The sequence below is a fragment of the Molossus molossus genome, unplaced genomic scaffold, assembly GCF_014108415.1.
Source record: "Molossus molossus isolate mMolMol1 unplaced genomic scaffold, mMolMol1.p scaffold_m16_p_22, whole genome shotgun sequence".
In the NCBI taxonomy this organism is placed as follows: domain Eukaryota; kingdom Metazoa; phylum Chordata; class Mammalia; order Chiroptera; family Molossidae; genus Molossus; species Molossus molossus.
This window is the reverse complement of record NW_023425358.1, coordinates 34,775,647-34,802,427: the sequence shown is the minus strand read 5'-3', so window position 1 is coordinate 34,802,427 and position 26,781 is coordinate 34,775,647. Positions and strand designations below refer to the sequence as shown.

The 26,781-nt window shown below is 56.3% G+C and overlaps 1 protein-coding gene across 1 annotated transcript; it reads right to left on the bottom strand.

The window, feature by feature from the left end:
* BCL7A (BAF chromatin remodeling complex subunit BCL7A) lies at positions 1-26,781 on the bottom strand. Its single transcript, XM_036276350.1, has 6 exons — positions 26,531-26,781; positions 19,669-19,750; positions 16,914-17,010; positions 12,334-12,501; positions 5,700-5,818; positions 1-2,285 (listed from the first exon to the last, which is right to left on the bottom strand). Exons 1-6 carry the CDS (start codon positions 26,620-26,622, stop codon positions 2,214-2,216), a joined length of 630 nt encoding a protein of 209 aa, XP_036132243.1. The 5' UTR covers positions 26,623-26,781; the 3' UTR covers positions 1-2,213.

The window sequence follows — 26,781 nt, the reverse complement described above, 5'->3', positions numbered from 1 at the left end:
TTTCTGCAGTCTCCGTGGCCCGGGGCCTTCCCGGCCAGCTGAGTGCGGCCACTGCGGCCGCGGGCGGGACACCGGCCCCTCTCCTTACAGGCACTTCAGAGAAAAGCTGACGAGAGCCTCGTGTCGTGGATGGTGTGGTCCTCCTCCTGTCACTCCCCACCCTGTCCACTCCCCGTGCCCGTCGGGAGAGGCCAACAGAAGGGGCGCAGGGGACCCTGGCCCGCTTGCTGTCTCCGTGGACGTGAGTGCAAGTGTGTGTGCCTCTCCTCCAGCTGTCTGGGGTGTCACCTCTCGCTTCCCAAAGAGCAGGAAATCATCATCCAAATTCCTCTTCCATCCACATGGAGTTTCGCTGCAAAGAAAAAGGTGACTCAAACGCGACAGGATCCGGAGGTAAAGCCGCCTCGCGAGTCTCCGAGAGGTGACGCGGGGCCCGGGTGTCCGCTGAACGGACTGCCCAGGGGCGCGACTGATCAAGATTGTTATTTTTTTTTTATCGTTTAAGACAGAAACCTTTCGGCCATCGCTCACTTCAACGTCGAGATTTCCCAAGTTTGTCTGTTCTTCCCTTATTTCAGGAGACGTTGTTGCATGAGGTATTTGAAATTCAGGAACATTTTGATTCTTCTTGAAGTGCAGGAAATAGATCGGCTCCCTTAAAAGTTAAAGTTAAGAGGCCTCACCCTCAGAAACTCTTAGAAAGCGGAACCTGGCAGAGACTTCCCATGGTGGTCAGGAGAGAGATGCCCACGTCAAAGGTGGTACCTGAATATGCACCGATTCGCAAAAACAAAACGAAAGGAAAACAGAAAACAACCAACGGAATCCCGCAACCCTCCCCCCACCACACACAGCTCAAAGGGAGTTGGAACTCCAGTGCAGTAAAGAAAATTCAGGAAAAGGGTTACCGTCTGAGGAGTCCACACAAGGAACTAAGAGCAACCAGGCCTCAAAACCCAACACTTAGGCAGTTGGTCCAAGGGGGCAGCTCCACTGTAGTGGGAGGAGGCTGCCCCGGGCAGGCAGGGATGGAGTGCACAGCCTTCCAGCTCACTGGCGCCTCCTTTCTGGCCGTCAAGGCCGAACCATCAAGGCCCACTCCCTTGGGGGACTGACGACAGGGTATCCTGGGAATGAGACAGGATCCAGCCGTTGGCTCTGTGGTGTCAGGAACATGCTACAGAAGCAAGTGGATTTCCTGGACTGCATCTTGACACCCCCACCTCCCCGGGTGGGGCTGGGGGACCTGGGGAGGCAGAGAGCAGCAGGCGTCTATGGATTTGAAATCCAAACAGTCCTGTCCTATAAGAGGAAGTTCAGCACCAGCTACTCCTGCCATCTGCTCCCAGCCTCCTCAGCCCTTTCAGAGCCTTCAGATAACCCTGCCGTCAGCCACAGAAGCCGTCCCATCTTCGGGGTGTGGGAGACGCGGTGTGACGGGCAGAGGGTGGAAGCGCCAGAACAATCGAAGGGCTCTTCATGTCCATTTGGGCCACTTGGAAACACCAGGTTCAGACGCCATGAGGAAGTGAGCATGTCAAGTGGCCAGCGCTTGGGGACAGTGCCTTGACTCCTTGGACCGTGGAGGCTGGGCAGGTGGCCGAGAAGGTCCTACTCTTCTGCAGCCTCGGGCTCTCCTCCTCCCTTCCTGCCTGCTCTGTTCCCACTGACGTCCTGGGGCAGGGAGGAGTGAGATGTGAGGGCCGGGGCAGTGGCAGCCTCAACAAAACCGAGAGGGCACTTTGCCAAGGGAGATGCAAAACAACCGGGAAAACATGCCAGAGGTCACCTCAAGGGCACAAGGCACAAAAAAAGAAAGCGGGAGGAATCGGTGGAACGGTGAAAAGCCCCGACGAAACTCGAATTCCTGATGGGTGCCACCCTCAAATAGCTTATATCCTTAGAGAGAGAAGTGGGGGGAAACAATACAGCAGCAACGCAAACGTAATCTTGGCTTCAGAGACAGTGTCTGACACTCCTGAGCTGTCAACCCGCCTCCGCAAGGACAGTCACTTCAAGATTCGAGTGTTTTCCTTCACAGCAGAAAGTTCTTCAGTGTCTGAGAAGTCACGCTGTTCCAGGTTTTCTTGGATTTGCACTTGGTAAACTTGGAAAGTTAGTAGTTCCACCCGAGGGCTCCCTCGGGGAAGTCAGAGAATTTAGCCTGCTGAGGGATCTCCCGGGAAACGTGGACCGGAGTCGGAATCGAGCGTCTATATCTCTTCGGAGTTTTGTTGTGAAGCCTCCAGTTTCATCTTTTTAGAGGGTGGCCCTCCTTCCAAATCCTTGGGGAAAGAGGAAGAAAAGAGAATGGCAGGTTAACTAACAGGCCAGGAGATCGGCTTAGGCGGCCTTGAGAGTAAAGGTCAGCCCGGGAGGCAACTAAGGCGGGACCCTGCGGCGGCCCAGTGAGCATGGAGTTCAGGAGGTTCGCACTCTTGCGGGGAACCTCAAACCCAACTCCTCCGGTGTCTCCCACACCTCAAGTCTCGCTGGCTCCCTCCGGGTCCTCCTCCTGTGCCTCTCAGCTGCCCCCCCTTCACCCCCTCTGGAGCAAGTGTCCCCCTGCCCGGCTTCCAGCCCAGCGGCCGGGGGAGTTATTTACACACAGTTTCGAGTTTACTTCTCCAAGCGCGAGGGCCTAGACCAAACGCTGACAACTGCTCCTTGGGACCAGCACGGGCACCTGGCCCGGGCGGACGCTCGGCACTTGTTCAACGTGCACAGGTATGTTATTCTGGGAGAGGTCGCAGTTGTCACCAAATTCCCAAGAAGTCCCTTGACTCGAAAACAAGTTCAACGGTCGCTCACCACTCAAGTCATCTCAGGCATCTGAGACCCGCCCCGTCACCCGAGACCAGGTCTTGACTTCGCCCATCCCCAAAGGGTGCTCCTGTGTCTGTCGGGGGTGCCGACCTCTGCCTGGGATAAAAACGGACAAGATCCGGGGGTACCCACGTTCTCGCCACGCTCCCACACCCACCTGAACAGCAAGTCCCTTCAGCTGCGTCTCCGAGACCCTCGAACCCACACACCCCTCCCTCCGCTGAGCGCCCCGACCACACCGGAGCACCCATCTCTTGTCCCCGTGACACAGCAGGCTGCTCTGCAGTCCCCCTACACAGCCCGGGGCTCTTCTCAGAACAGCAATCATACACAGGGTCTAAAACCCACTGATGCTTCCCCACTGGCTTCAGAATAAAACCCCAGCTCCCGACCAGGCCAGGGAGGCCCGAGGACCCGGCCCACTCAGCCTCCGGCCGTTCTCTTCCCTCTCCGCCAGGCTCCAGGCTCCCCGGCTCCCCTTCTGGCTCCAGGCCCGGGCACCCAGAAACCCTGCTCTCCCAGCCCTCGTGTCTCATCCTTAGATTCCGGCTCCCAGCCACACCGCTCTCCCTACACTCTTCTAGAACCTTCCACTCCCGTCAAGCTTCTCTGCGCCACCCCATGCTCGTCTCCCACGGATGTACTGTGACTTTGCCTCTGCTTCCCTGACCCATCATGGGCACCACGAGGGCAGGGAGGGACCTTGTCTGCTGGCTCACCCTGGGTCTCCACTACCCGGTATCCTGTGGGTGCCCAATTAACATTCACTAGAGACCCGGGGCCTTGATGCAAACCGTGTCTGAGTGCCTGGTGGCCCGTCCCGAGAGCAGGCGTCACAGGGAGACAAGAGGAGGCTGCTTCCTCTCCCTCCTCCTCCTCCTCCTCGCCGGTGACGGTGACACAAGCGCAGTGCAGAGGAGCAGAGAGGGCGGCTGCACTCCAAGGAAGGTCCTGCGGCTCCCCAGAGCACCCGGGTCAGGGAGGCACAGGTGCCGGGGAGGGAGCCCGGAGAGAGGGGAGCTGCTCCTCATGACGAGCCGGAGGGCGGGGAGGCAGAGGCGAGGAGAGGGAATGAAGGCGAGAACACGTGAGCTCAGTGAGACGGGCAGCAGGGGAAGAGCCGAGAAGTCCTCCTGGGAGGGAGCAGGTGGCTGTGGAACCTTCTCTTCTTTGTCAAGCAGGTCTGGCTGAACATCCGTGTCACCTGTTGGCTTCACGGCGATACGTCGCCATCCTGCTCACAAGCCCAGCAGCTCTGTAGGCGAGCGTGTCCATGTGGGCAGGAAAACGGTGGAGGCGGCCCCATTCCAGTCTAGGCCCCTGGAAACGGGGGTGGAGGTGGGGACATGCTGGAATGGAAGACCCCTGGACTTTCCAGACGCCGGGGCAGGGGGCACCAGATGCCTCCGGGGTGTGAGTTTCAAGCTGACCTTTCCTTCCACTGAGTTCAAAAGGCCAGGAGACCCCAGCAGACATCTTGGTTTTACGATACAAGAGGCTTTGATTCTGACTTTTCATCAGATGGGCTCATACTAGGCCCGAGGCTCTGAGACTTGCTTCTCTCATCTCACATGGTGAGAATATTTCTTCGTTCTTCATCTGTATCTGGGTCAACCATGCCCCCCTCCCCTTTTTTTCAAAAACTTTTTTCTTTCTTCATTGATTTTAGAAAGGGGAAGGGAGAGGGAGATAGAAACATCAATAAGAGAAAACATCGACTGGGTGCCTCCTGCATGCTCCCCGCTGGGGATCAGGCCCACAACCTGGGCACGTGCCCTGACCGGGAATCAAACTGGCGACCTCTTGGTGCCTGGGTCAACGCTCCACCACTGAGCCATGCCGGCCGGGCAACCGTGCCCTTTTGAACAGCTGCGTGCCAGCCTGTGTTATACACGACCCCAGGTTTATTTAACCAGATCCCTTTCGACAACTTCCTGCCGCTGCAAACATCTTCCATCCACAATTCGCGTCTCTGGGCGTTTGGAGCGTGTTCCGTAGGATGAAGGGAGGTGCAGATCCAAGGGTATGGAGGTGAGAAAGTCTGAGAGGCACGTTCCCTGGGAAGGCTGGGTTCAAGGCTGTGCAGCACGCAGACCACGTCCTGCTGAGCCCTGTCCTCCCCGTTCTCTGCTGCTACGCATCAGTTTCTCCCGCGGTACCGGAAACGACTCAGCGCAGTGCACAGTTTTGTTCATAGCCAATGGGATACTGCTGATTCCCCACTCCTCCTAAATGAGCACAGAGGATTGACGGTGAAAGGCATCATGGTCTCCCAGGCAACACGGAGGCATCTCCTGTGTCCAGCTCCACCGTGCGTTACCCACATTCTCTCAGCTCATCGCTGGAGACATCGAGGGTGTGCTAAGTGAAAAGGCTGGATTCGAACCCAGGACATTCGCTCCCATCCACTGGGCCACCTGCTTCTGCACTGTCTGATTCAGACCAGATTCTGACAAGCAGTGATGACCCAGAAAGGGGTCCAAGCAGGGCGAACAGGCCAGCTGCAAAATATTCCCACAGAACATTTTATCCGAAGTTGAGGATTCTGAAGACTTATCTTCCCAGCTCTGAAGGAAGTTGATTTTGGGTCACTGACACCACTTTTGTGGAAGCAAATAAAGTGAGGAAGCCACGGCTGGGATCAAGGACCTTTCTTTCTTCGTCCTATGTCCTCCTGTGTCTGATCTTTCGTGGTAGCCCCAGCGCCCGGGGCCGAACAAAGAAAGATGCTCCCGGTCCCTGCTCGCTGAACACATACAGTTCCAATCGTCCAACGAGAAAACAAAACAACAGAACACCTCTCAAGGTACCCCCGACACCCCAGCGGGCGCCAGGCCGATCTGGCCACCCCTCTGAGACCTTGATCAAGGTACCTGAGAGATTGAGGGTGTCTCTGCAGCGAGGCCCGCGTCTCCAGATGGCTGCCGCTCGACTTTCTCTGAACTGTTCGAGTTTTCCACTGAAGACTGTGAGTTCTGCTCATCAGAAGCATCTGAGGGAAAAGCAAGAGGACAGAAGCTGTTTCTAGACACGTGATTTTCCGGGCCAGATGGACCAATTACTAAAAATACCTGGAAACAGGGTAGTTTGGTGGCCCGGCGGTCTGTGAGGGCTACAGTAAGCTGGGGTGGGGGGGCTCGGGAAGCCTCTTGCTTATTTTTTAGAGATTTTAAGCAGCCAGGCCACACGCTGGCCCTACAGCCCCAACCCTTTCCTACACACCCATTACCTGCCAAGTGCCCCTGGAGAACACCTAGAGGACGGACAGGCGCTGTGCTGCGTGCACACGGCGCCCTCTGGTGGACAAAGTGCGCTCCAACCACCACGGCTGCGGACTCCTCCCTCTTCCGTTACCTCTGCCTTCTCCACTGGGGAACCCGCAGAGGGAACTGCCCCCCCCCAACCTTTCTCTTACTAATATGAGTATTTTTCTTTTTTTTATTTTTATTTTTTTATCCTCACCCGAGGACATTTTTCTATTTTTTGTACAGATAGAGTGGGAGGGAGAGAGAGGAAGGGAGAGAGAGAGAGAAACATCGACGTGAAGAGACACATCGAGTGGCTGCCACCCGCACGACCAACCAGGGCCGGGGACAAACTGCAACCGAAGTACGTGCCCTTAGCGGGAACCGAACCCGGGTCTCTCCAGACCGCAGGCCGACGCTCTAACCGCTGAGCCAAACTGGCCAGGGCAATATGAGTATTTTTCTCATCCTCAGAGACAAGATTGCTCTTTGCAAGAAACAGAGTACATAGAAAAAAATCCAGTTAAAATCACCAATGAGCCCTGGCCGGTTTGGCTCAGCGGTTAGAGCGTCGGCCTGCAGTCCAGAGAGACCCGGGTTCGAGTTCTGCTAAGGGCACCCACCTCGGTTGCAGTTTGTCCCCGGCCCTGGTTCGGTTGTGCCAGTGGCAGCCACTCGATGTGTCCCTTTCACATCAATGTGTCTCTCTCTCTCTCTCTCTCCCTCTCCCTCCCTCCCACTCTATCTGAACGAAAAATGGAAAAATACCCTTGGATGAGGATTAAAAAAAAAAAATCACCAATGATCTCATGCCACTCAGTTACCACCTCAGTAACACTGTAGAGGATTTAGTCCCGTTTTTCCAGAAGTTTCCCCTACACGCACATAATTATCCTCTCCCCCAGAATGGGAGTCACACAGTATTTTGGAAGAATTTTTCATGTCTTTAAAAATTCTCTAAATACAAGAGAACACACGCAGGCTACATGGCGTTCTGTCGAAAATCACCTATTTCATGAACCCTGTTTCCCCAGTTACAGACTATTTCTCATTCGCCGGGCTCCCGACCACGTCCCTTTAGCAGAAGGAAGGTGCAGGGCACAGACTTCGGAAGAAGAGGTACCTGGTCTACCTGAAGTTTATTTGGGGCACAGAGGAAGAGAGTCAGGGAGGGAGTGGCAACATCCCCCCAGGGCCCCATTCTGCTGGCTCTCAAGGGCCCAGGAACATATGTCACCCTGATTTTTTAAAAGTACACTAAAATAGTCCTGGCTGGTGTGGCTCAGTGGCTGGGCATGGTCCCATGCAGCAAGAGGTCGCCAGTTCGATTCCCATCAGGGCACATGCAAGGTGTTTCTCTCTCACATCAACGTTTCCCTCCCTCTCCCTTCTTCTCTAAAAATCAATAAAAACATATTAAAAATAGTTTTCCAAAAGTACACTGAAATACACAAGAATGCCTTACTCTCTGGGGTTTCTGAGACACCCCGCCAGCATCTGGGCTGGGGTTTCCTGCTGCTAAATGTAGGGTCAGGGTCTGCCCTCTCCAGGGCTGGGCTCAAGCTGTGTCTGTGTAGACAGCCCTGGGTTACAATGCTGCCTCTGCTAACTTGTGCCCGGTGGGGCCCTGGGCTCTTAGTCTCAGCGTCTCCCCGCCCCCGGAAAATCAAGGCTGACAGTGGCTACCCCATCAAGTCACCGTGAGGATGCAGTGGAATGACACGAAAAGAATCCAAGCGGCGAAGTAACCCCAGGTGGTACTGACTGAGGGATGACCTAGGGCATCCATTTTCAACCAGTGTGCTGCAAGAATTTTTAAAACCTGAAGTACCTGCTCTGACCTGAAGGGTCACAGGTTCGAGTCCCAGTCAAGGGCTCGTACCAGGGTTGCATGTTGGATCCCTGGCCCAGGTCAGGGTCAAGGCGGAGGCCAACATATCGATGTTCTTCTTTCTCCCTCCCTTCCTTCCACTCTCTCAAAATCAATGGAAAAGATCCTTGGGTGAGGATTAATACAAAATAAAAAATTAAAGCATGTATACTTGACTATTTAGTCAGGGGCACTGACTTCTTTTCCCTTAGACTGTCAACTCAAAGAAAATGACAACAGCCAACACAATAAGAGCCCTTTGGTGTGAATGAATCAAAATTATATATATGTATATTTTTTGGGGGCAAAAGATATATTTTTTGGTGCGCTGCAGTATTTTAGTAAGTAGTTTATGTGTGCCATGAAATGAAAAAGGTTGAAAATCGCTGATCTAGGGCACAGATCCGAACTCCCCGTAAACCTGACGTTTCTTTGATAGTTTTCGTTTTACCTTTAAAATCCATATTAGTGGCAGTTCTTCAAAGAGTTACGCGCAGAACTACTGCAGGACCCAGCAATACCACTCGTAGGCATAGCCACAAAAGACCTGAACATGGGTCCCCAAGGTGTCCACAGCCAGCCAGCCCCCTTTGCAACGGCTGACGAGGGGAACAGCCCAAAAGTAATTGCACTTCCACTCTATCTAAAAGTCAACGGAAAAAATATCCGCAGGTGGGGATTGACAAAACAGACGCACGGCCACACAAAACGTGGGCTAGCCGTCCACAGTGGACTAGTAGCCTTCAAAAGGAACGCGTGCACAGGCGGAACAGCAAGTTGATGTTTCTCTCTCAAAAAAATCGATTAAAAAAAAAAAAGGAATGAAGCCCTGATACCTGCTACAACGTGGATGAACCTTGAAAACATGTGATACTAAGTAGCCAGTCACCAAACACCGCGTGCGTAGGATTCTATTGGGAGGAAATGTCGAGAACAGGTAGCTCCATAGAGACAGAAGGCAGAGCGCTGGGTGCCAGGGGCTGGGGGGAGGGAACACAGGGAGTGACAGCTAGCTGGGGGCGGGGTTCCATTTGGGGACAGGAACATGTTTTGGGACTAGAGGTGATGGCTGCATTGGATGTCCTAAACGCCGCCGCCTTAGGCACTTTTCCATGGCTACCTTTATCTTATGTGTGTTTCACCTCAGTGAGAAAAACCCACGTTAATGTTACGTTCTATTTCATAACACGGGTTTGCTTTAACAGACGTCTTCTATTGTGACTGTCCTCTCGGAACACAGTTCCCCTCCACCCTGCAGAGTGAGCTCTGGGGGTGGGGTGGGAGGTGAGGCCCCAGCCGAGGGCGTAGGAATTGCGAAGGTGGCCGGTCACCGAGCGTCACGCTGACCCCTGGCTGGCCTGGGCGCGGGACTGGCCTTCAGCCCAGGAGCGCTCAAGGGCTCAGTGCGGCGGCCTGGTGCTCTTAGCAGAAGGTGCTGGAACCCCCCCAGGGGAAATTATTTTCCTGGGGCCTAAATTTAGTCCAGGGAGCTTGAACATTATGTCATTGCCTGAACTCACTCAGCAGTAAACAAGTTCAAAGCAAGGTCAACAGCTGGCAACCAACCCGTCCTGTCCCACAGGCGGTGTTCACCCACCTGGGAAGGCGGCGTGGGGGGAGCTCGGCCGCCCCTGGCCACGGCAGGTGGGCCTGGCCCGCTGTGGTGGTCCCACCTAAGCAATGGTGGGCACCTGTGCAGGCCCAGTGGCCTGGGGTGGCTCCCACCTGGACCTGTAAGGCTTGTGGGGTGGTGGTGGGTGGGGGTGGTAGTCACCCCACTGTGGCAGTTACGAAAGGAAGCCTTAACCCAAGATATGATTCCTGCAACTGGCCCTTTAAAAGGAGACACAGGGTTCTGGCCTGTTTTGCTCAGCGGTCAGGGCATCGGTACTTGGGCCAAAGGGTTTCGGATTCGATTCTCAGTCAAAGGCACCTATCTGGGGTGCAGGTTCAATCCCCAGCCCCGGTCAGGGTCATGTGGAAGGCAATCAATCAATGTGTCTCTCTCACATCGATGTTTCTTTCTCTCCCTCCCTCCTTTCCACTCTACCTAAAAATCAATGGGAAAAATATCCTCAGGTGAGGACTTACAGAAGTGAGTAAATAAATAATAAAAATAAAAGGAGATGCAGGCCCTGGCCAGGTAGCTCAGTTGGTTAGAGAAAATAGGAAAGAAACCAGGACAGCCCGGCCGGTGTGGCTCCGTGGTTGAGCGTCGACCCTGCACCAAGAGGTCGCTGGTTCGATTCCCAGTCAGGGCACATGCCCAGGCTGTGGGCTCGATCCCCAGTGGGGGGCGTGCAGGAGGCGGCCAATCGATGTTCTCTCTCATCGATGTTTCTATCTCTCCGTCTCCCTTCCTCTCTTGAAAATGAAAAAAAAAAAAAAAGATGAGAAATAAAATAGGAAAGAAGAAAGAAGTCAGGACACGGCCCTCGCCTGGTCCTGCACAGCCCTGTCCCAGCGCCCCCGGGTCACCCCACCACGGTTCGCCAGGCTCCGCCGAGCGTTTCGCGCTCTCACTTCCCTTCCTGCAGTGACCTGACGAGACCAACTTTTATTTGTCTCATCTTACAAACAAGGAAACAGGAAGGCGTGCCGGAGCTGCCACACTGCCCGCCCAAGGCCACGCAGCTGGCAGGCGTCAGCCCAGATGTGACCAGCGCGTCCTGTGTCCACGTGCCTGGCTCATGACCGTGTGGCGGACTGGGAGCCGGGACGCGCCGCCCAGCGTTATGAGAGGAGGTACTGGCCCGGGAAAGACCAAATTTAAAAAGTACAGTTTCTATTAAACGCACGTGGCTTTCATATCATCATCAAGTCAAACCACTGTAAGTCAGGGACCGTCTATATGTGAAAACTTTCATTTAAAGGGGGTCGAGACCTCAAAATAAACAAACGGATACACATGTGCACACACACACACACACATCCTCCGCAGTTTCCTCTCCTTACTGCCTCCTCCGCTCCCACCCCGGGGCAGCCGTCATCCATCCTCTCCCACCTGGACCATTGCAGCAGCCTCCACAATGGTCTCGTGCCTCCATCGGCCACCCACTCTGTTCTTACTCACGGCGACCAAGGTGATCCTTCAGATCACGGCACTCCGGCCCCCAGTGGCTCCCGGCTCACTCAGCATAAAATCAGGGTCTCCTAAGTGGCCTTCTGAACCCCACATACTTCAGGCCCCGCCTCCTCCCTGATCTCATTTCACTGTCTGAGCCCCTCGCCCCCTGCTCTCCTCCAGCCACACGGAGCATGCTCCTGCCTCAGGACCTTTGCACAAGCTCCCTCTGCTCGCAGCGCTCGCCCAGTTATCCAGGTGCCTGCTCTCTTGCCTAATTTGAGGCTCACTTGCTCAGTGAGGCTTTCGCTGACCACCTATTTTATTTTTATTTAAAAAATTTCCTTTTCTTTATTGGTTTTGAGAAAGAGAGAGAAGCAGCGATGAGAAAGAACATCAACTGGCCGCCTCCTGCATGCCCCCCACTGGGGATCAGGCCCACAACCAGGGCATGTGCCCTGACCAGGAGTCGAGCCAGTAACCTCTTGGTGCATGGGTCCACGCTCAACCACTGAGCCACACTGGCTGGGCTCCCTGACCACTTATTTAAAATCACAAAACCGGCCCTGGCCGGTTCGGCTCAGCGGTTAGAGCGTCCGCCTGTGGTCCAGAGAGACCCGGGTTCGGTTCCCGCTAAGGGCACGTACCTCGGTTGCAGTTTGTCCCCGGCCCAGGTTGGTCGTGTAGGTGGCGACCACTTGATGTGTCCCTTTCACGTCGATGTTTCTCTCTCTCTCTCTCCCTCCCACTCTATCTGAACAAAATATCAAAAAAAAAAAAAAAAAAGTCCTCGGGTGAGAATAAGAAAATAAATAAATGATAATAAAATCACAAAACTGCCCTGGCCGGTTTGGCTCAGCGATTAGGGCGTTGGCCTGTGGACCAGAGAGACCCGGGTTCGGTTCCCGCTAAGGACGCGTACCTTGGTTGCAGTTTGTCCCCGGCCCCAGTTGGGGTCGTTTGGGTGGCAACCAATGGATGTGTCTCTCTCACATCGATGTTTCTCTCTCTCTTTCCCCCTCCCCCTCCGTCTGAAGATAAATGCAAAAATGTCCTCGAGTGAAAATTTTTAAAAAAGTTTAAAATGACTAAACCCCCCATAATGGGGCAAGACTCCCCATTCCCCTTACTTTATAATTCTCTAGAGCACTAACTTTCCAAATACTAGACGGTGTGATTTTTAAATTGCCCCCCAAGAATATGAGCCCCAGGCATTACCTTTCTTCTGGGGCTGGCACACGGCAGGGCTTCCTTAAAGACCTGTCGACACCCGCCTGGACAGAAGGCTGGATGGAGAGACCCCCGAGCCTGGCCCCGAGGACACGTACCTTCGGCCCCAGGGAGCTCCTTCCCGTCGGCCTGGGCCTCGTCGGCCTTGGTGTTGGCACCATCACAGGACACGGAGGAGTTGGGCTCCGGCGCAGGGCTGGAGTTGCTGCTGTTCTCCTGTTTGATGGGGGAGGCGTCTGCTATGGAGCTCTGGTTGCTGTTATCGTCTGGGGGGGGGACAGAAACACAGGTGAAACCCCACAGCTACTGAGGAAAGGCGGGCTCAGGGGGCTCCGCCTCTCACGCCTCACTACCCCCAGAAGGACACTGTCCCAGGAAGGCAGACACTCCCTCCTCCAGAACCCTGGAGCTGGTACCCAGGGCCCGACCGGCCCCCAAGGGCTCCCTGAGAGCCCGTGTTTGGAGGCAGCCAGCCACGGATGGTGGCCGAGGCCTTGTTCTGGGTGAGGACACCAGACATCTTGGCTGGGGTGCAACACAAAGGCCGAAGCACGGTGCACAGGCAGCGAGGCGGAAATGTCGCGTCTGATCTGATCAAGCCTCCAGCCAACTCCCACCGGATCCGAAAGGAGAGGGGGAGAAGGGGGAGAAGAGGGACGAGTCACTGCCACAGAGTGGAACAATCCACGGGACAGTCGGCCCGGGCTCTGCTGATCAACACCAAAATAAAACAAGATGATAAAACAAAAAAGGGGAACCAGGGAAGATTATTGTAGATGACAGGAATTTGAGAGATCTAACAGCTACCTGTGATGGGAGGAAATTATTTAAATCCCGTTTTGAACGTGCCAGGTGGTAAGAGATATTCTGGGACAATGGGGGAATTTGAACACAGTGAGAAGTTTAAAAGGTATTAAGGAATTATTCTTAATTTTGTTCAAGGTGATAACAGCACACGGGGCACACAGATTATAGGTGTCATTTATTGGGTACACGTGCTCAAGTGTTCAGGTACAGACTTAAATATAATGAGGGAAAATTTACTTTAAGATGCTCTAGCAAGGGCTACATACCATTGTCAGAATTCCCTGAAATTGACGCTCAAGAGTGTGCTTATTTATCTGTAAACATTTTTTTTTCTTTATTGATTTAGAGAGAGAGGAAGGGAGATGGAACATGGATTGGCCGCCTCCTGCACGCCCCCCACTGGAGATCAGGCCCACAACCCGGGCATGTGCCCTGACCGGGAATCGAACCAGGACCTCTCTCAGTCCATGGGACGATGCTCAATCCACTGAGAAACACCAGCCGGGCTGAGGTTAACACATTTTTAACAACAGATGAGGCAGAAATGGCATAATATTAGTGGGAATATAGGTGATAGTTATATGGGGATGATTTCTCATACTATTCTATTGTTCTCTCATGAAATTTTTCACAATAAAAAAGAAAAAGGGGAAGAAAGTTAATTGGGCGATGATACTGGTGGTTGAGCTGGTGGCAGAGCTGGGGGGCCCAGGGCACATACACCCTTGCTTTGGACCCTGTCTTGGACACAGAGAGTAATTTGTTTTTAAATCCTCACCCGAGGATATTTTTCCAAATGGGAAAAATATGGGAGGGAGCGAGAGGGAGAGAGAAACATCAATGTGAGAGGGACACATCGACTGGCTGCCTCCTGCATGATCCTGACCAGGGCCGGGGACGAACTGCAACCAAGGTACGTGCCCTTAACCGGGATTGAACCCACGACTCATTGCACCGCAGGCCGACACTCTACTGCTGAGCCAAACTGGCCAGGGGTCACAGTCTGTCATTTTAAACTGTACCTATCCAAGTGGCAATTTAAAAAATAATACTTCAACCTTACGCTGCTTTGCTGGGCCATGCTGCCCTCCTGGGACGGAGGTCATTTTTATGAAAAATGAAAGAGGGAAGATCAGTATGTCCTGGGCACCTGGTACGTGTTGGGCACCCATGGAGATACCTTGTTTAATCCTCTCAACCTACCAGGAAGGCGCTGTTACCACCCTCACGTCACAGAGGGGAAACTGAGGACCAGAGCAGCAGAACCCCTCGCTCAGGCTGGTCCAGCCAACTCCGACCCCGAGTCCTTCTGCCTCATCCCGCCGGGGCGCCAGGGTCCCGCAGCCCTAACCGGGGGAATCGCATCTGATTTTAAGTGTCCCCGGGCACACTTGTAACACAGAACTCTCTCTTGTGAATTCTGGGACCTAACAGCACTTTTTTTTATTTAAGATGTACCTTGTGAGAAATCTCAACGTCCGTCCTAGGCCAGGACACGTGTGAACGTGTGTGAGGGGCACAGAAGCTCGGGTCCGGCAGGAGCGACGTCACGTGAGGGCGACTCCCGGGTCCAGCGAGTTAGCTGCCCGGGGCCAGCCGGGCTCCGGGTAACTGCGTGGCCACGACACGGGGCTAACCTCGGCTGAGCCTGGAAAGCTGGGTGCAATGCCTGCCCCCTTCGTTCCTGCCGGCCCCTCCCCTCCGAGCCCTCAGCTCACACCCTCCGATCTGCACTCAAGTGAGAATGACCCTGGGGAGGTGAGCACGGCCCCAGTCTGTTCAGCATTCTAGATTTTCCCCCCTGGAGTGTTAGTCTAGATTTTTCTAGAGCCCACAAACTTGGATTCCGCCTCCGAAGGCCCTTGCAGGCCGGCACTGGCCGTTACTGCACCTCTCTGAGCCTCGTTTCCTCCTCGGTACAATGGGGCTCGTCTCCAGGATGAAATGAGGTCGTGAAAGGGCCCAGCAAGGTGGCCGGCACCCCCTGACGGCCTCCTAAATGTCTGCTCCCACCACGCCAAGCTCGGAGGGATTTCCTTGTTTAATGTTCACAGTGACCTTACAGAGGAGGCATGACCATCCCCACTCGACAGGTTCAGACAAACCCGAAGGTGACGAGGTAAATAGCCGGCCTAGGGCCACGCAGCTGGGGGGAGATTCTAGGAGAGTCAGATTTGAACCCAAGTAGGGTCTCTGCTTAGAAAGGCCCTCACCTGCAGCTCTGTGACCGACCCAAACCCTGAGCCAGGCCTGGAGTTTTCTTGACCCCTGGAGAGCGGGGTGCTAACCAGTGCCAGGGAGACAGGTTATCTCCCAGCCCAAAGACCTACTTCTGGAAACGAAACACAGCCCGACTATGACTATCTAAGCCCCCAGTGGGGGGCTTTCCTGACGTGATAACCGTCTGCAAGAGCCCCCGGCTTTCCGACGTCGACCCAGCAACAAGACTCTGCCCTCGGAGCCTGTTTTCTAAACAAGTCAGTTTAGACAAAGCAGGGAGCTTGCTGGCCTTCCTTCCCCAGAACAAGACAGCCCTGGGGCTGGAGGGCTAGAAACTCAATCAAACCAACATTCCCTTGCGATGTATTATTCACTTACTGAACCCACCTTGCCGTGCAAAAGGCCCAGGTGGTCCAAAGCGCAACGTCACTACACTTGGGATCAAGGGATGAAAAAAGGCAAGTTCTTTACACCAGCAGGCCCGGCAGGGGACGAAACGCGGTGAGCCAGGCGGGCCTGCGGAGACCCGTCCTCCCGAAGGGCCAGCGCTCCTGCTCAGCAGGGCGTCCACCGCGGGAGCGTGGGCCCAGGGCTGCCGGACCCGACTTCTCCAAGGACGGCAAAAATGTAGATGTCCTGACTTATGAACATCACAAAGCCCATCTTTTAGCAACTTCACGTCTGAATCTCTGAGGTCAGCCGTCAGGGGGCAGTTTTCCGTGGAGGGGCGGGGAGGACCAGGAGGGGACACCAGGGGGATTGGCGGGAATGTTCTGTCTTGATCTGGGCCGTGTGCACGGGTGTGCATAGGTGGAGAACAGTTCTTGGAGCTATATGCTGAGGATCTGTACCTCTCCTCTTGGGTAACAGGTAGCGAGAGAAATACACGCCAGTGAGGTCAAGACGGCTACAGACCGGCTAAAAGTACGTCTCCAGCCTGGAGATGCTCGGTGGCCTACTGGTGACAACGTCTAAAATAAGGCAACAGCCCTGGCCAGTTTGGCTCAGCGGTTAGAGCGTCGGCCTGTGGTCCGGAGAGACCCGGGTTCGGTTCCCGCTAAGGGCACGTACTTCGGTTGCAGTTTGTCCCCGGCCCTGGATGGTCGTGCGGGTGGCAGCCACTCGATGTGTCCCTTTCACATCGATGTTTCTCTCTCTCTCTCTCCCTTCCTCTCTCTTCCTCCCTTTCTATCTGTACAAAAAATGGAAAAATATCCTCGGGTGAGGATAAAAAAATAAATAAATAAATAAAATAAGGCAACAAAGAAAGGTCGGCTGTGGACATGGATGAACATGAAGTCAGAAGCCCAGGCTGGAGCTTCCCAGGAGCCAAAGCAATAAAGGAAATGGAACACATGGTCCTCTGTGCGGTATGTCAGGCCCAGAAGGGAAAAAGGACAGTGTATACCCCAGAACATCACCTGTGAGGACTTTTGTCACCAGGTGAGAAGAAGGTCTCATTTTATGTTTCCTGGCTTGTCGGACTGGGAGAAGTGAGCCTCCTCCTTGGCACAGAGGCCAGTCCTGCCCAGCCCTCCGACTACCCCTTGCCTGGAATGTGAACGAACCTGCTGGTGAAACAGAACACGGCCGAGCGCTCTGCCTCGGCCCAGGGACCGGGCAGGAGAGGGCCGGCGGCGGGGGAGCTCACCGTGCATGTCCATCATCCCGGGGGAGGAGCTGTTCTCCGGCGTGGTCACCTCCGAGCCACACTTCTCGTCTTTGCCCTTCTTCTTGTTCTTGTTTTTCTGGAGGAGAAAAGGGAGCAGAAACCGAGTCACCCAATCGAGCGTGTGCGGGAAGGAGCGAGACCCTGGAGGGTGGCATGAATATTTTATTCTGCTGGCTCATCTTATTGCCCCCAAGTCCCCGGAGGGCTCTCCCTGGGCTGCATTTGAACACGTGCCATTAGGGGCCTCACCTGCTTCAGAATCAGAGCCCTGCAGAGGGAGGCTTCTGGGGCGGGGGACTGGGGACAAACCCCCAGTGTCTGTGGGGCCAGCACCTGCAGGCACGAAAACACCCTGGCTGGTGGGAGTCTCCTCCTCCTTCAGGGAGAGCGTGTGGGGTGCAGGCCACGGTCACCCTCCCAGAGCAGGGACAGGAAGCCCGGTGGGCCATGGACAAATGCCGAGTTCACCGATCCCCACGGTGGTTAGGCCCCAGGCTGTCCCACAGGAAGACCCGGGGAGGAGAGAGGAGGGGATGCTTCCTTCGGACAGCTCCATTTTTCACAACTGGAACAGAATCGCTTTGAAGCACCCCGTGCCCATCAGTAAGAGGCTCGTTAAATAAATTACGGTGCCTTCATTCACTGTAAGCGATGTCACAATTACAGAGACTAAGGCAGCTCTTTGTTCAATAATGGGGAATGATCTACAAAAATGTCAACATTAAACACATTTCAGTATCTCCAAGATGTTTTTACAAAAGGCGTGGAATGGAACTCTGCCATTAACGGTAAAGGAAAGAACAGACGGACGTGTCTGTGGGCACCCTGGGTGCCTCCAAGGAGCGGAGCTGAGGGGGGGTGTGCAGGGACGGGAAACAATTTATAAAAAAATATACAGTAAGGCCCTGGCCCGGTGGCTCAGTTGGTTGGAGCGTCAACCTGTACACCAAAAGGCTGCAGGTTCAATTCCCGGTCAGGGCACATACCTAGGGTGCAGGTTCGATCTCCAGTCAGGGTGCATATGGGAGGCAGCTGATCGATGTTTCTCTCTCACATCAATGCTTCTCTCTCTCTTTCCCCCTTCCTCTCTCTCCAAAATCAATTTAAAAAAAACCACACATATCCTTGGGTAAGGAATAAAACGAAAAAAGATCGACCGTAGGAAAAGGTAAACGTGAAGATCACGCAAACCTACAAAGACAGGAAGTGGGTGGGTGGTGTCCAGGACCTGGGCTGGGGGCAGTGACCGCTAAGTTTTCTTTCTGGGGGCGATAAAAATGTTCTGGAACTCCTGCGGTGACAACTGTCGGGCAGTGGGGCGGGGAGAGGGGTCTCGTCATGGCTCCGACATGACAGCGGATCTGCCTCCTCCAGCACCGTCGTGCAGCCACACTGCGGGAGTCCTCTCCGGGTGACGCCCCGGGACCTGGGTCTCACCGCTTCACCGCTTGGAGGAGGCAGCGGAGGCCCCGCGAGGTGGGGCGCCTGTCCCACAGCACGGGCTCATGGGGGTGGTCTGCCGACTCCACATCCAGGGCTCTCTGGGGCCCAGCCTGGGGCTGCCCTGTCCTTCCTGACAGCCCACGTGCTGCGTGTTCCCTGACGTCTGCTCCGTGCTCTTCTATGATGATCTCCCCGCAGTGCGATTATAGATTCCTTGGAGCAGGGCCCAGGCTTCTCTGGTGCCGTGGTGTTTACAGAACACCTAACAACGTGCAGGCACCGACTGCGGCCAGCGCCAAGGCTGCCCCCGAGGCTGGTGGCTCTCACGCCGCCCTCCCTCAGCCGCCAGCACCCAGCGCTGCGATGCTCTAGGTCTCGGGGCCTCTGGTGGCTCCGGTGGCTCCATGAGCCCAGGCCAGACCCAGAAGGAGCGACAACCGCCCACGATCTCAGCCCAGGGCGAGCGTGTGCTCACGGTGCGAGAGGGGACCCTCAGCCGGGCTCGGAGACCCAAGAGGTAACGGGAGACGGTGGAGGGAGGCTTTAACCCCACCCAGTGACCCCCTAGAAACCTGCCGACTAGGACCCTGTCACCCCCAGGCGCGAATGAAGCCCTGCGGTCAGTGTGAGCCTGCTCCCTGGAGGAGAGGGCTGCTCGCGTGGACAGGAAAAGCCGGGCAGGAGGAACAGCCCATGCAAAGGCCTGGAGGTGGGAATGTTGGGATTTCGACTTGAAATTAGAGTAGCTGACCCGGGTCTTTGGGAGTAACTTCGCCTCTAAGCCGAAACAGGGCCATGAGGGGCTGTCATCAATCCCTCCGTAAGGTCAAGCACAGCCGCTGGGGCTCACCCTGGTGGTCCTAGTCATCACCACCCCTGCACGAACTCGCTCGGGTGAGAACCAGAAGGTTCTCCAAGAGTGGGGAGAGCATGTTGTGCTCTGGAGTCAGAGAGACATGACACCTGCTGTGTGACTCTGGGGAACCGGCTTCACCTCTCTGAGCCTCAGTCCTTGCTTGTAAGAGGAGAGAGATCAACTCCACAGCCTTGGTGTGAGAAATAAATGAGGGCGCACCTGGCATATAGTCAGGTGCTCGGGAACAGCGCTACAATGATGCGGAGCATCTGCCTTTTGGGGGTACCACTATGACTGCCCACAACCCACGGTGCCCAGGGCCCTGGGGAGGGGATACTTCTGCACTAAGGTTGTCTCCACTGGCCAACCGTGGGGCTCTCAGCCCAGGAAATGACACGGAGGGGACACTCCAGGGGTCGGGCTCCCCATACTCACATCGTCAACCTTTGGCTCCGTCACAGGGACCCACTTGTAGATTCGCAGGGATGTGTCGCCCACGGTCACCCACTTCTTCTCCCTGCAGAGGAGGAGAAAGAGTCCATTACCTCCGTTACCAGGGGCCTCAGGGCGGCTCTGGATTCAGAGGATGAGCTCCGGGGCACACAGGTGGGCTCCACCTCAGCTCTGCTGCTCACTGGGCCCCCGGGCAAGTACCTGCCCCTTCTGAGCCTCCGCGTCCCCATCGGCTAGCCCACCCCACGTACGCATGTCCATCTCTCCAGGCTGCCGTGAGAACGACCGAAGGCGACACGTGTTCAAGTCTTAGGTGCCTGGAAGTGCGTGGTGAGACCAGGGGAGGAGAGGGGCTGCCATTGGGCACACCCCTCTGGACCAGGGGAGCCGAGCCCCGTGCCTCCAGCTTCTGCCCCAGAGAGCCGGCGAACCAGGCCGCCCAGCCCCTCCGGGCAGCAGAGAGGGTTTCAGACCAGCCAGGTGTTTCCTCCTGGGGTGGGGGTGGGGGGCTGTGGGGCTGAGGTCGGGGGAGGGGAGCAGGAGCACACAGCTGGCCTAACCACCAGTTGCTCTGCCATCGGGAGCAGCAGAGGGGGCGGGGCAAACCTGGATGCCCAGGGGCCTCGCCCAAGGACAGTCCCAGGTGCTGATCCGGAGGCAGCAGCCGGCTGGAGAGGTGCCCCGAGCCCCCGCTCCCTGGTCCTGAGACTGGCACGTGTTTCGTGGTCTTGTTGCCAAAGGCCTACGTCTGTGCAGCTGCCCCGACCCCTGCCCAGCCGCACCCTAAACTCCAGGGCCCCCGAAGCTAGAGGCAGGTTTATGGGTGAAGAGGAGAAAACCACAGGCCACGAGAAGGAAAGGGGGTGATGGTTTCCATTAAGGATAATAATGACCACTCTCTCCTCCCCACCACTCTGCTCCGAGCCACTGTCGTTCTCGATTATTGTCACAGCCTTAGAACTTCTGTCCTTGACCCCCTGCAGCCCCTAAACCAGGTCGCATCACTTCCTGCCAAACACTGGGAGTGACACCCAGAGGCCACACACCTGAGGGCACCTAGGCTCCGCCCAACGGAGAGCTGGGATGCAAACCCAGGCAGTTCTGGCTCCGGGCTGCGGGCTCCGGGCTGCGGGCTCCGGGCTCCACCATCCCAGAAGAAGCGGGAGTCATGAAGGATCTGTCTACTGCTCCAGGAGGATCAGCTGATCCAAGGGACTGACTGTGGGCGGTGGGCCCGGCGCACACCTGGAGCAGGTGGGGTCGCTGCCAGGAGCCCTCAGCAGTTTCAGTGACCGGTTCCACCAGAACCCAGAACGAACCGTGGCGTGAGCCCCTCTGCTCCTGAGCTGTCGAGCACCTTCTGCAGCTCCCTACACCTCAGCCTTAGGTTTCCCCCGCCATGTGGGGGCGCCATGGGCTGGGGGGACACGTTACCGCCACCCCTTCACCACCTGGGGTTCTGGGTATCCGAGCACACTCAAAACCACCTAACCCAAACCACAGACACCTTTAATCCCCAAACTGCCTGTTCGAGCCCTGCCTGTTCCCTCCGGAGGGAGCTAGGGCCTCGCTTTTATTATTATACCAGTGACCGTCTCTAGTGTGTTTTATGCGCTAAGCGCTGGACACACCTGCTCTAATCGTCCCATACCCTTGTGTGGCAGGAAGCTGTCACCTTCCCCATTTGACAGATAAAGAAACGGTGGCACGCACATGGAGGTGAAGTCATTCTCCCCAGAGCCAGTATGCAACCTTCCCTGCACGCTGCTGTCCGGAGTGGTCTCTGCCCTGCCCTGCCCTGCCCTGCGGCCCAGAAAGAAGGAAGTAAAGGCAGGTCTTTAAATCACCGCCCACCTGCCTCCGGCCTCCTGGAGGAAAGAGGGACAAATCCACAACCCCAGCCTTTCCCCACCTCCATTCTGAATAGTCAGAAGGTGCCAGGAAGGGACAGGAACGTTCCAAGAAACAGTCTCAGTGACAAAGCAACAATCACAATAGCCATTGTGTGCCGAGGCTTCGTGCCAAGCATTTCACTTACATGCTCTCTCGCTCAGAGATTGCCAAGAGGGACTACTATCACCCCACTCTATAGATGGGGAAGCGGGAGGTCTGGAGAGGTTGTACCACGAGTTCCCAGGCTCGGACCCCAGAGCCTACTTTGTGCCACGGAGACCCATTCCACAGAGCACGCCCGGAACAGGGTGGGCAGACGTGCCTACGCTGGAATCCTGTGCCAGTGGCCAAGCCCTCAACTGGCTGCCTGGGCCCGGGCCCCAGGAGGTCAGCAAATCCAGGTTAGTGTTTAAAAAAAAAAAAGGGAATTGACTTGCAATACACAAGATCCCTTTCAGGGCAGAAAGTGCACCAGATCTGGGTCTGCTGGCCAGCACCAGGCAGGATGAATGTGTGCAGGGGCCTCCTAGAGAGGCTCCGGGCCCTGCAGGTTGTGAGCTCGACGGTCAGGGCCTCCTGTCGCTCCAGCGGGCAACCCTCGGCCTGGGTCCCTGGCCCACTGTGCTTCAGCTACATTCCTAGCTGTGGACACTGAAGGGCTACAGGCAGAACGCGGAGAGTTCTGAACGCCAACCTCAGCCCTCGGAGGTTTGGCTCAGGAGTTAAGGGCACTGGTCTGTGGACCAAAGGGTTGCCAGTTCGATTCCCAGTCAAGGGCACGTACCTGGGTTGCCGATTAGATCCTCAGCTCTGGTCAGGGTCTTGGGGGAGGCAACCAGGTGATGTGTCTCTCACATCGATGTTTCTCTCTCTCCCATCCTCCCTTCCAATCTATCTAAAATATCACTGGGAAAATATCCTCCGATGAGGATTGACAACAACAACAAAAAGAACCTGACCTCTGGCCTGCCATCTGGCCAGCAGCCACCTAGGCAGAGACAGGGCCCCAGAGCTCAGGTGTAAGTCACTGAGCAAGTACCGGGGAGGCTCAGACGTGTACAGTGAGCTCCAGGGGTCTCATCAAGCTGGTGGCTTGGCAGCACCTTAGGAAATACACCACGTGGGCTCAGAGGAGCAGCTGAGCTCCCACTACTGCCCCCAAACCCATCACCCAGGGCACACAGCCCCCATCCCCAATGAGGGTACTAAGCTGTAGTTATTACCTTCTATCTCCGGTGGCAAACAAGTGGCCAATAGGTTTGTTTTGTCTGGCCTGCATGGTACTTTTAGAAATTTGAAGCAATTGCCAAACTCTACCAAAAAACAAAAGAAGTCAGACAACATAAAAATCCAGATTCCTGCTCCCAAAAACACGATCTGACGAGGGGCCCACAGACCTCGCCCCCAGGGAGCAACGGCGCTCTTCCGATGGGACTCAGTCTCCCTCCGATCCCCCAGCTCTTCCCCCCTGGAGACACTGGGTACCGGGAACCACCCCAACCTTGACATGAAGCCACCCTGGGCGGACCCTGAGCCCTCCCACCATGATGGCCCCCAGCAACCAGCAGTACTTAAGTATCTCTCTCATCCCCATCAGACTTGGGCTCCTGGATGAAAAGACTAAATGGGGTCCTCACTCTATAAATAGAGCCCCAACCGCTCCTCAGCACAGGCTCCTATACAAACTACAAGCACCCATCCCAGATTCTCCAGGCCAAGGCCAATTTCCAATGTTTTCCCAGGTCCAGGTCCAAGGGCAAGACCATCTTGGGGTCACCTGGCTCCCTCAAAGAGAGCTCTCAATCTCTCACTTTGGATTCATTTCCCAGGGCTAGTCCTTGACTCCTCAGGAGGCCAGGCTAGGCCAAGACCCACACGACCTGCCCTGTGCCTGGCAGTAGGGTACCCCAGGAGGTCCTGAGGGTGAGGCCTTAGGCACAAATCTCCCCCTCCTGCAGGGACAGCGGGAAGTCCTCAGACCAAGCCTTTGCTTCTTGCCCAATGACTCCCCTCCCCTGCTCTTCTCTCTACCCACACTGGGCCTCCTAACCCTGGCCCAGTTTCCCGAAAAAGGGCCACCATTTTGTCCTTCCCTCAGCCATCTTCCGCTGCCTCACACTCTACCAGCCTGTCCTGCTGGGACAGCAGACAGAAAGGGTAGGAGGGACAGTGGCTACAGTCAGGGTGGTTGGTCACGGCTGGCTGCTGGCTTTTTCCAGGGACAGGGGAAGGGCAGGGCTGGCAGAGGGGGGATGGCTGGGGTCACTGGGGCTGGGGAGAAATACCACCCTAGGCTACCAGGCTGAATGGTACGCCCGACACTGCCATTATCCTCCGGGTAAAATACAGAGTGCTGAATCAAATCTGAACTTCAGATAAACAATGAATAATTTGCTAATATAAGTATGTCTCAAATAGTGCACAGGACACACGTATGATTTAAAGAAGTATTTTTTTTTAGCATTATTTTGTTTACCTGAAATTCAAATTTAACTCAGTGTCCTGTGAATTTATTTGCTAAAACTGGCAACCCAGCTGCCCAGCCAGTGGTGACTGCATGGTTGGTGGCCACACAGTTAATAAACAACCCAAAGTCTGGAGGATGGACTGGAAGTCCATCCTAGAGGCACTGTGAAGGTGAGATTTGGTTTCTTCAGGCTGGGCAAACCCAAGACAGAAGGCAAAGTCTTTTTTTTGTTTTGTTTTGTTTTGTTTTTGCTTAGAAGGGACAGGGAAAAAAAAGAAAGAAAGAAATCAGCAAAACGTAAGTTTCTCCAGAGTCCACCCTACCATCAAGACAATATTGAATGACTGCTCCTGTGTGCAGAATAAGTGCTGCTGGAGACATGATCTTATTCGGGGAGGGGTGGGAGAAAGCAGCTCAGGAGCCCCTTGCCGCCAAGGTTAGAGAAGTTACACGGTTTGCCCAAGGTCACCGAGAGGAAGTGAACTGGATGCCCGGCCCTGAGGTCCCAAAGCCTGAGGTCTTCGGAGGACATGACAATTTGTTTCCCAAAACACAGGGAGAGAGATCTGTTCTCTTCCCCTCCCCCCAAGCACAGGCCTGGCCTGCAGTGGGGCCTGGGGTGGAAAACCCCATAGCTCCATCTGCCCTCCCTGCAAAGCAGCTGGCAGGCGGGCCCAATGGGAGCAGCTGTCAGGGTGCAGGTTCTCTGCCCCACTGGGAACCTGGGACAGAAGACCCAACCACGCCTCCTGGAACAGAGAAGGTGGGGCAGCTTTCTCCCAGCCCCTTCCTCACCTCCAGACGGGTGACAGAAGGGACTCAGGCCCAGACACCAGTTTCCTTTGCACAGGCTCTAATGGAACAGCCCCAGCCTTCCCTCTGGGACTCCCACAGGAGAAGGGGCCGTGGGCTTGTTTTCCTGTGTGTGTTTTGGCCTGCAGCTGTTTCTGCCATTTTTAAATGGCTCCAGTCGGGCACCGGGTGCCCTGCGCCCTAGGGGAGCTCCCACGCCACCGAGGGCTTGGATCTCAACTTTGGAAAGCCTCCCCTTCTCACGGTTCTGAAAATTCTTTGTCCCATTGGAGCCAAACCCAGCCCTCCGCCGGGCATCCGGCCATCTGCAGACAGCCCTTTCCATAGGAGGCCCCGGAGCACGTGGACTTTATTGATTTTCCTCTTGCCTTTTTTGTTGGGTTTGACTCAGAAAGGACAGCTAACTTGCGACACGGCTAGACTGGATCCTCGCCCCCTGGGGTTTTTAGAGACCGAGGCGTTACTCAAGAAATGACACCCCTAAACATAAACATAGCCCGCCCCAGGGGGCCCCCGACCAATTTTCAGGCTTTAAATGAAAGGTCAGGACGAGCCCGCTGGCGCTGACACTCGAGCACGTCGCGGCTGCTCCTCTGCCTCCCTGACCCTGGCGAAGCCGTGGGAAAAAAATAATAAAAGTTGAAATGAGGGAGCTGGGAGTTTTCAACAAGTCCGCCCCAACCTGGCGATCCGCTGCGCCTCGGGCCTGGCCCTCGGCCGATTCGGAGTCAGACCCCGCCGAGGCCGCAGACGGCCGGTCCTGTTCACAGCACCAGGCCACGCCGGACACTCCCGCGCGAGCTGGAGGAACACGCGCGGCCAACCCCGAGTCCCCGTGTCCCCGGACTCGGGGAACAAAACAACGGCTCCCTCCGCAAAACAAACACGAGCCGCCGGCTTGGGAAATGAAGACGCGGCCCAGGACCCGTTTCTGGCCCAAACCCTTCGCTCGTCCGAGCCCCGCGCCCGGGGCCGGGCTGGGAGGGAGCAGGGGGTGCCCAGCGCCCCGGGCCCCGCGGCGTCCCCTCCCGCGCTCGCCCCCATCTTGCTTCCCCGCCAAGAGCCCTCGCTCCAGGCAGCCCAAAGCGCTAAATTTAAACGGCTCGCGCTCTGCAAACTCCGCAGACTCGAGGGCGCCGGGCCTGGGAGGAGGGGAGCGGGGGAGCGAGCGAGCCAGCCGGGGAGGGAGCCAGGGAGCGAGGCCCGGCGCGGGCAAGGGCGCGGGGGCCGGCGCTGCGCCGCCCGGGGCGCGCGGGGAGGAGACGGGGACGGCGGGGCCCGCTCGGCGCCGCACAATGGAGCTCGCGCTCCCCTCCGCCGCCGGCATCGCGGCCCCGGCGCGCGGGAAGCCGCTTTCATGTGACTTGCACAAAACGAAATGGCTTCTGGGGCCGGCCCCGAGCCCCCTCCCGGGAGCGGCGAGCGCGGCGGGGACTGCCCGCCGCTCGGCCGCCCGTCCGGGGCGCCCCCGCCTCCGGGCTGCCGCCGCCGCCGCGCCAGGTGGGCGACAGGCGCGAGCGCACCTGGGCAGCGGCCGCGGCCCCGCCAGCGCAGGTGACCGGCTCGCGCCGCCCGCCCTCTCCAACTCCGGGCCCGCGGCGCCGGGCGCTGCGCCCGCGGCTTTTTGTACGCGCCCGGGGTGGCGCGGCCGCGAGCGGCGCCCCCGCTTACCATTTGCGCACTTTCTCGATAGCCGCCATGACCCTCTTGATATCATCTTTGGCCCGGCTCCTGGTCTCGGCTCGAACCGACCTGCCCGACATGGTTCTGGCGGGGAGAGAGGCTGCGAGCGCGCCGCCGGGTCCTGCTCGCGCTCCGCGGCGGCCACACTCGCGCCCGCCCGCCCGCCGCTCACTCGCAGACTCGCAGACTCGCACACTCACACACACTCACACACTCACACACTCACACACACACACAAA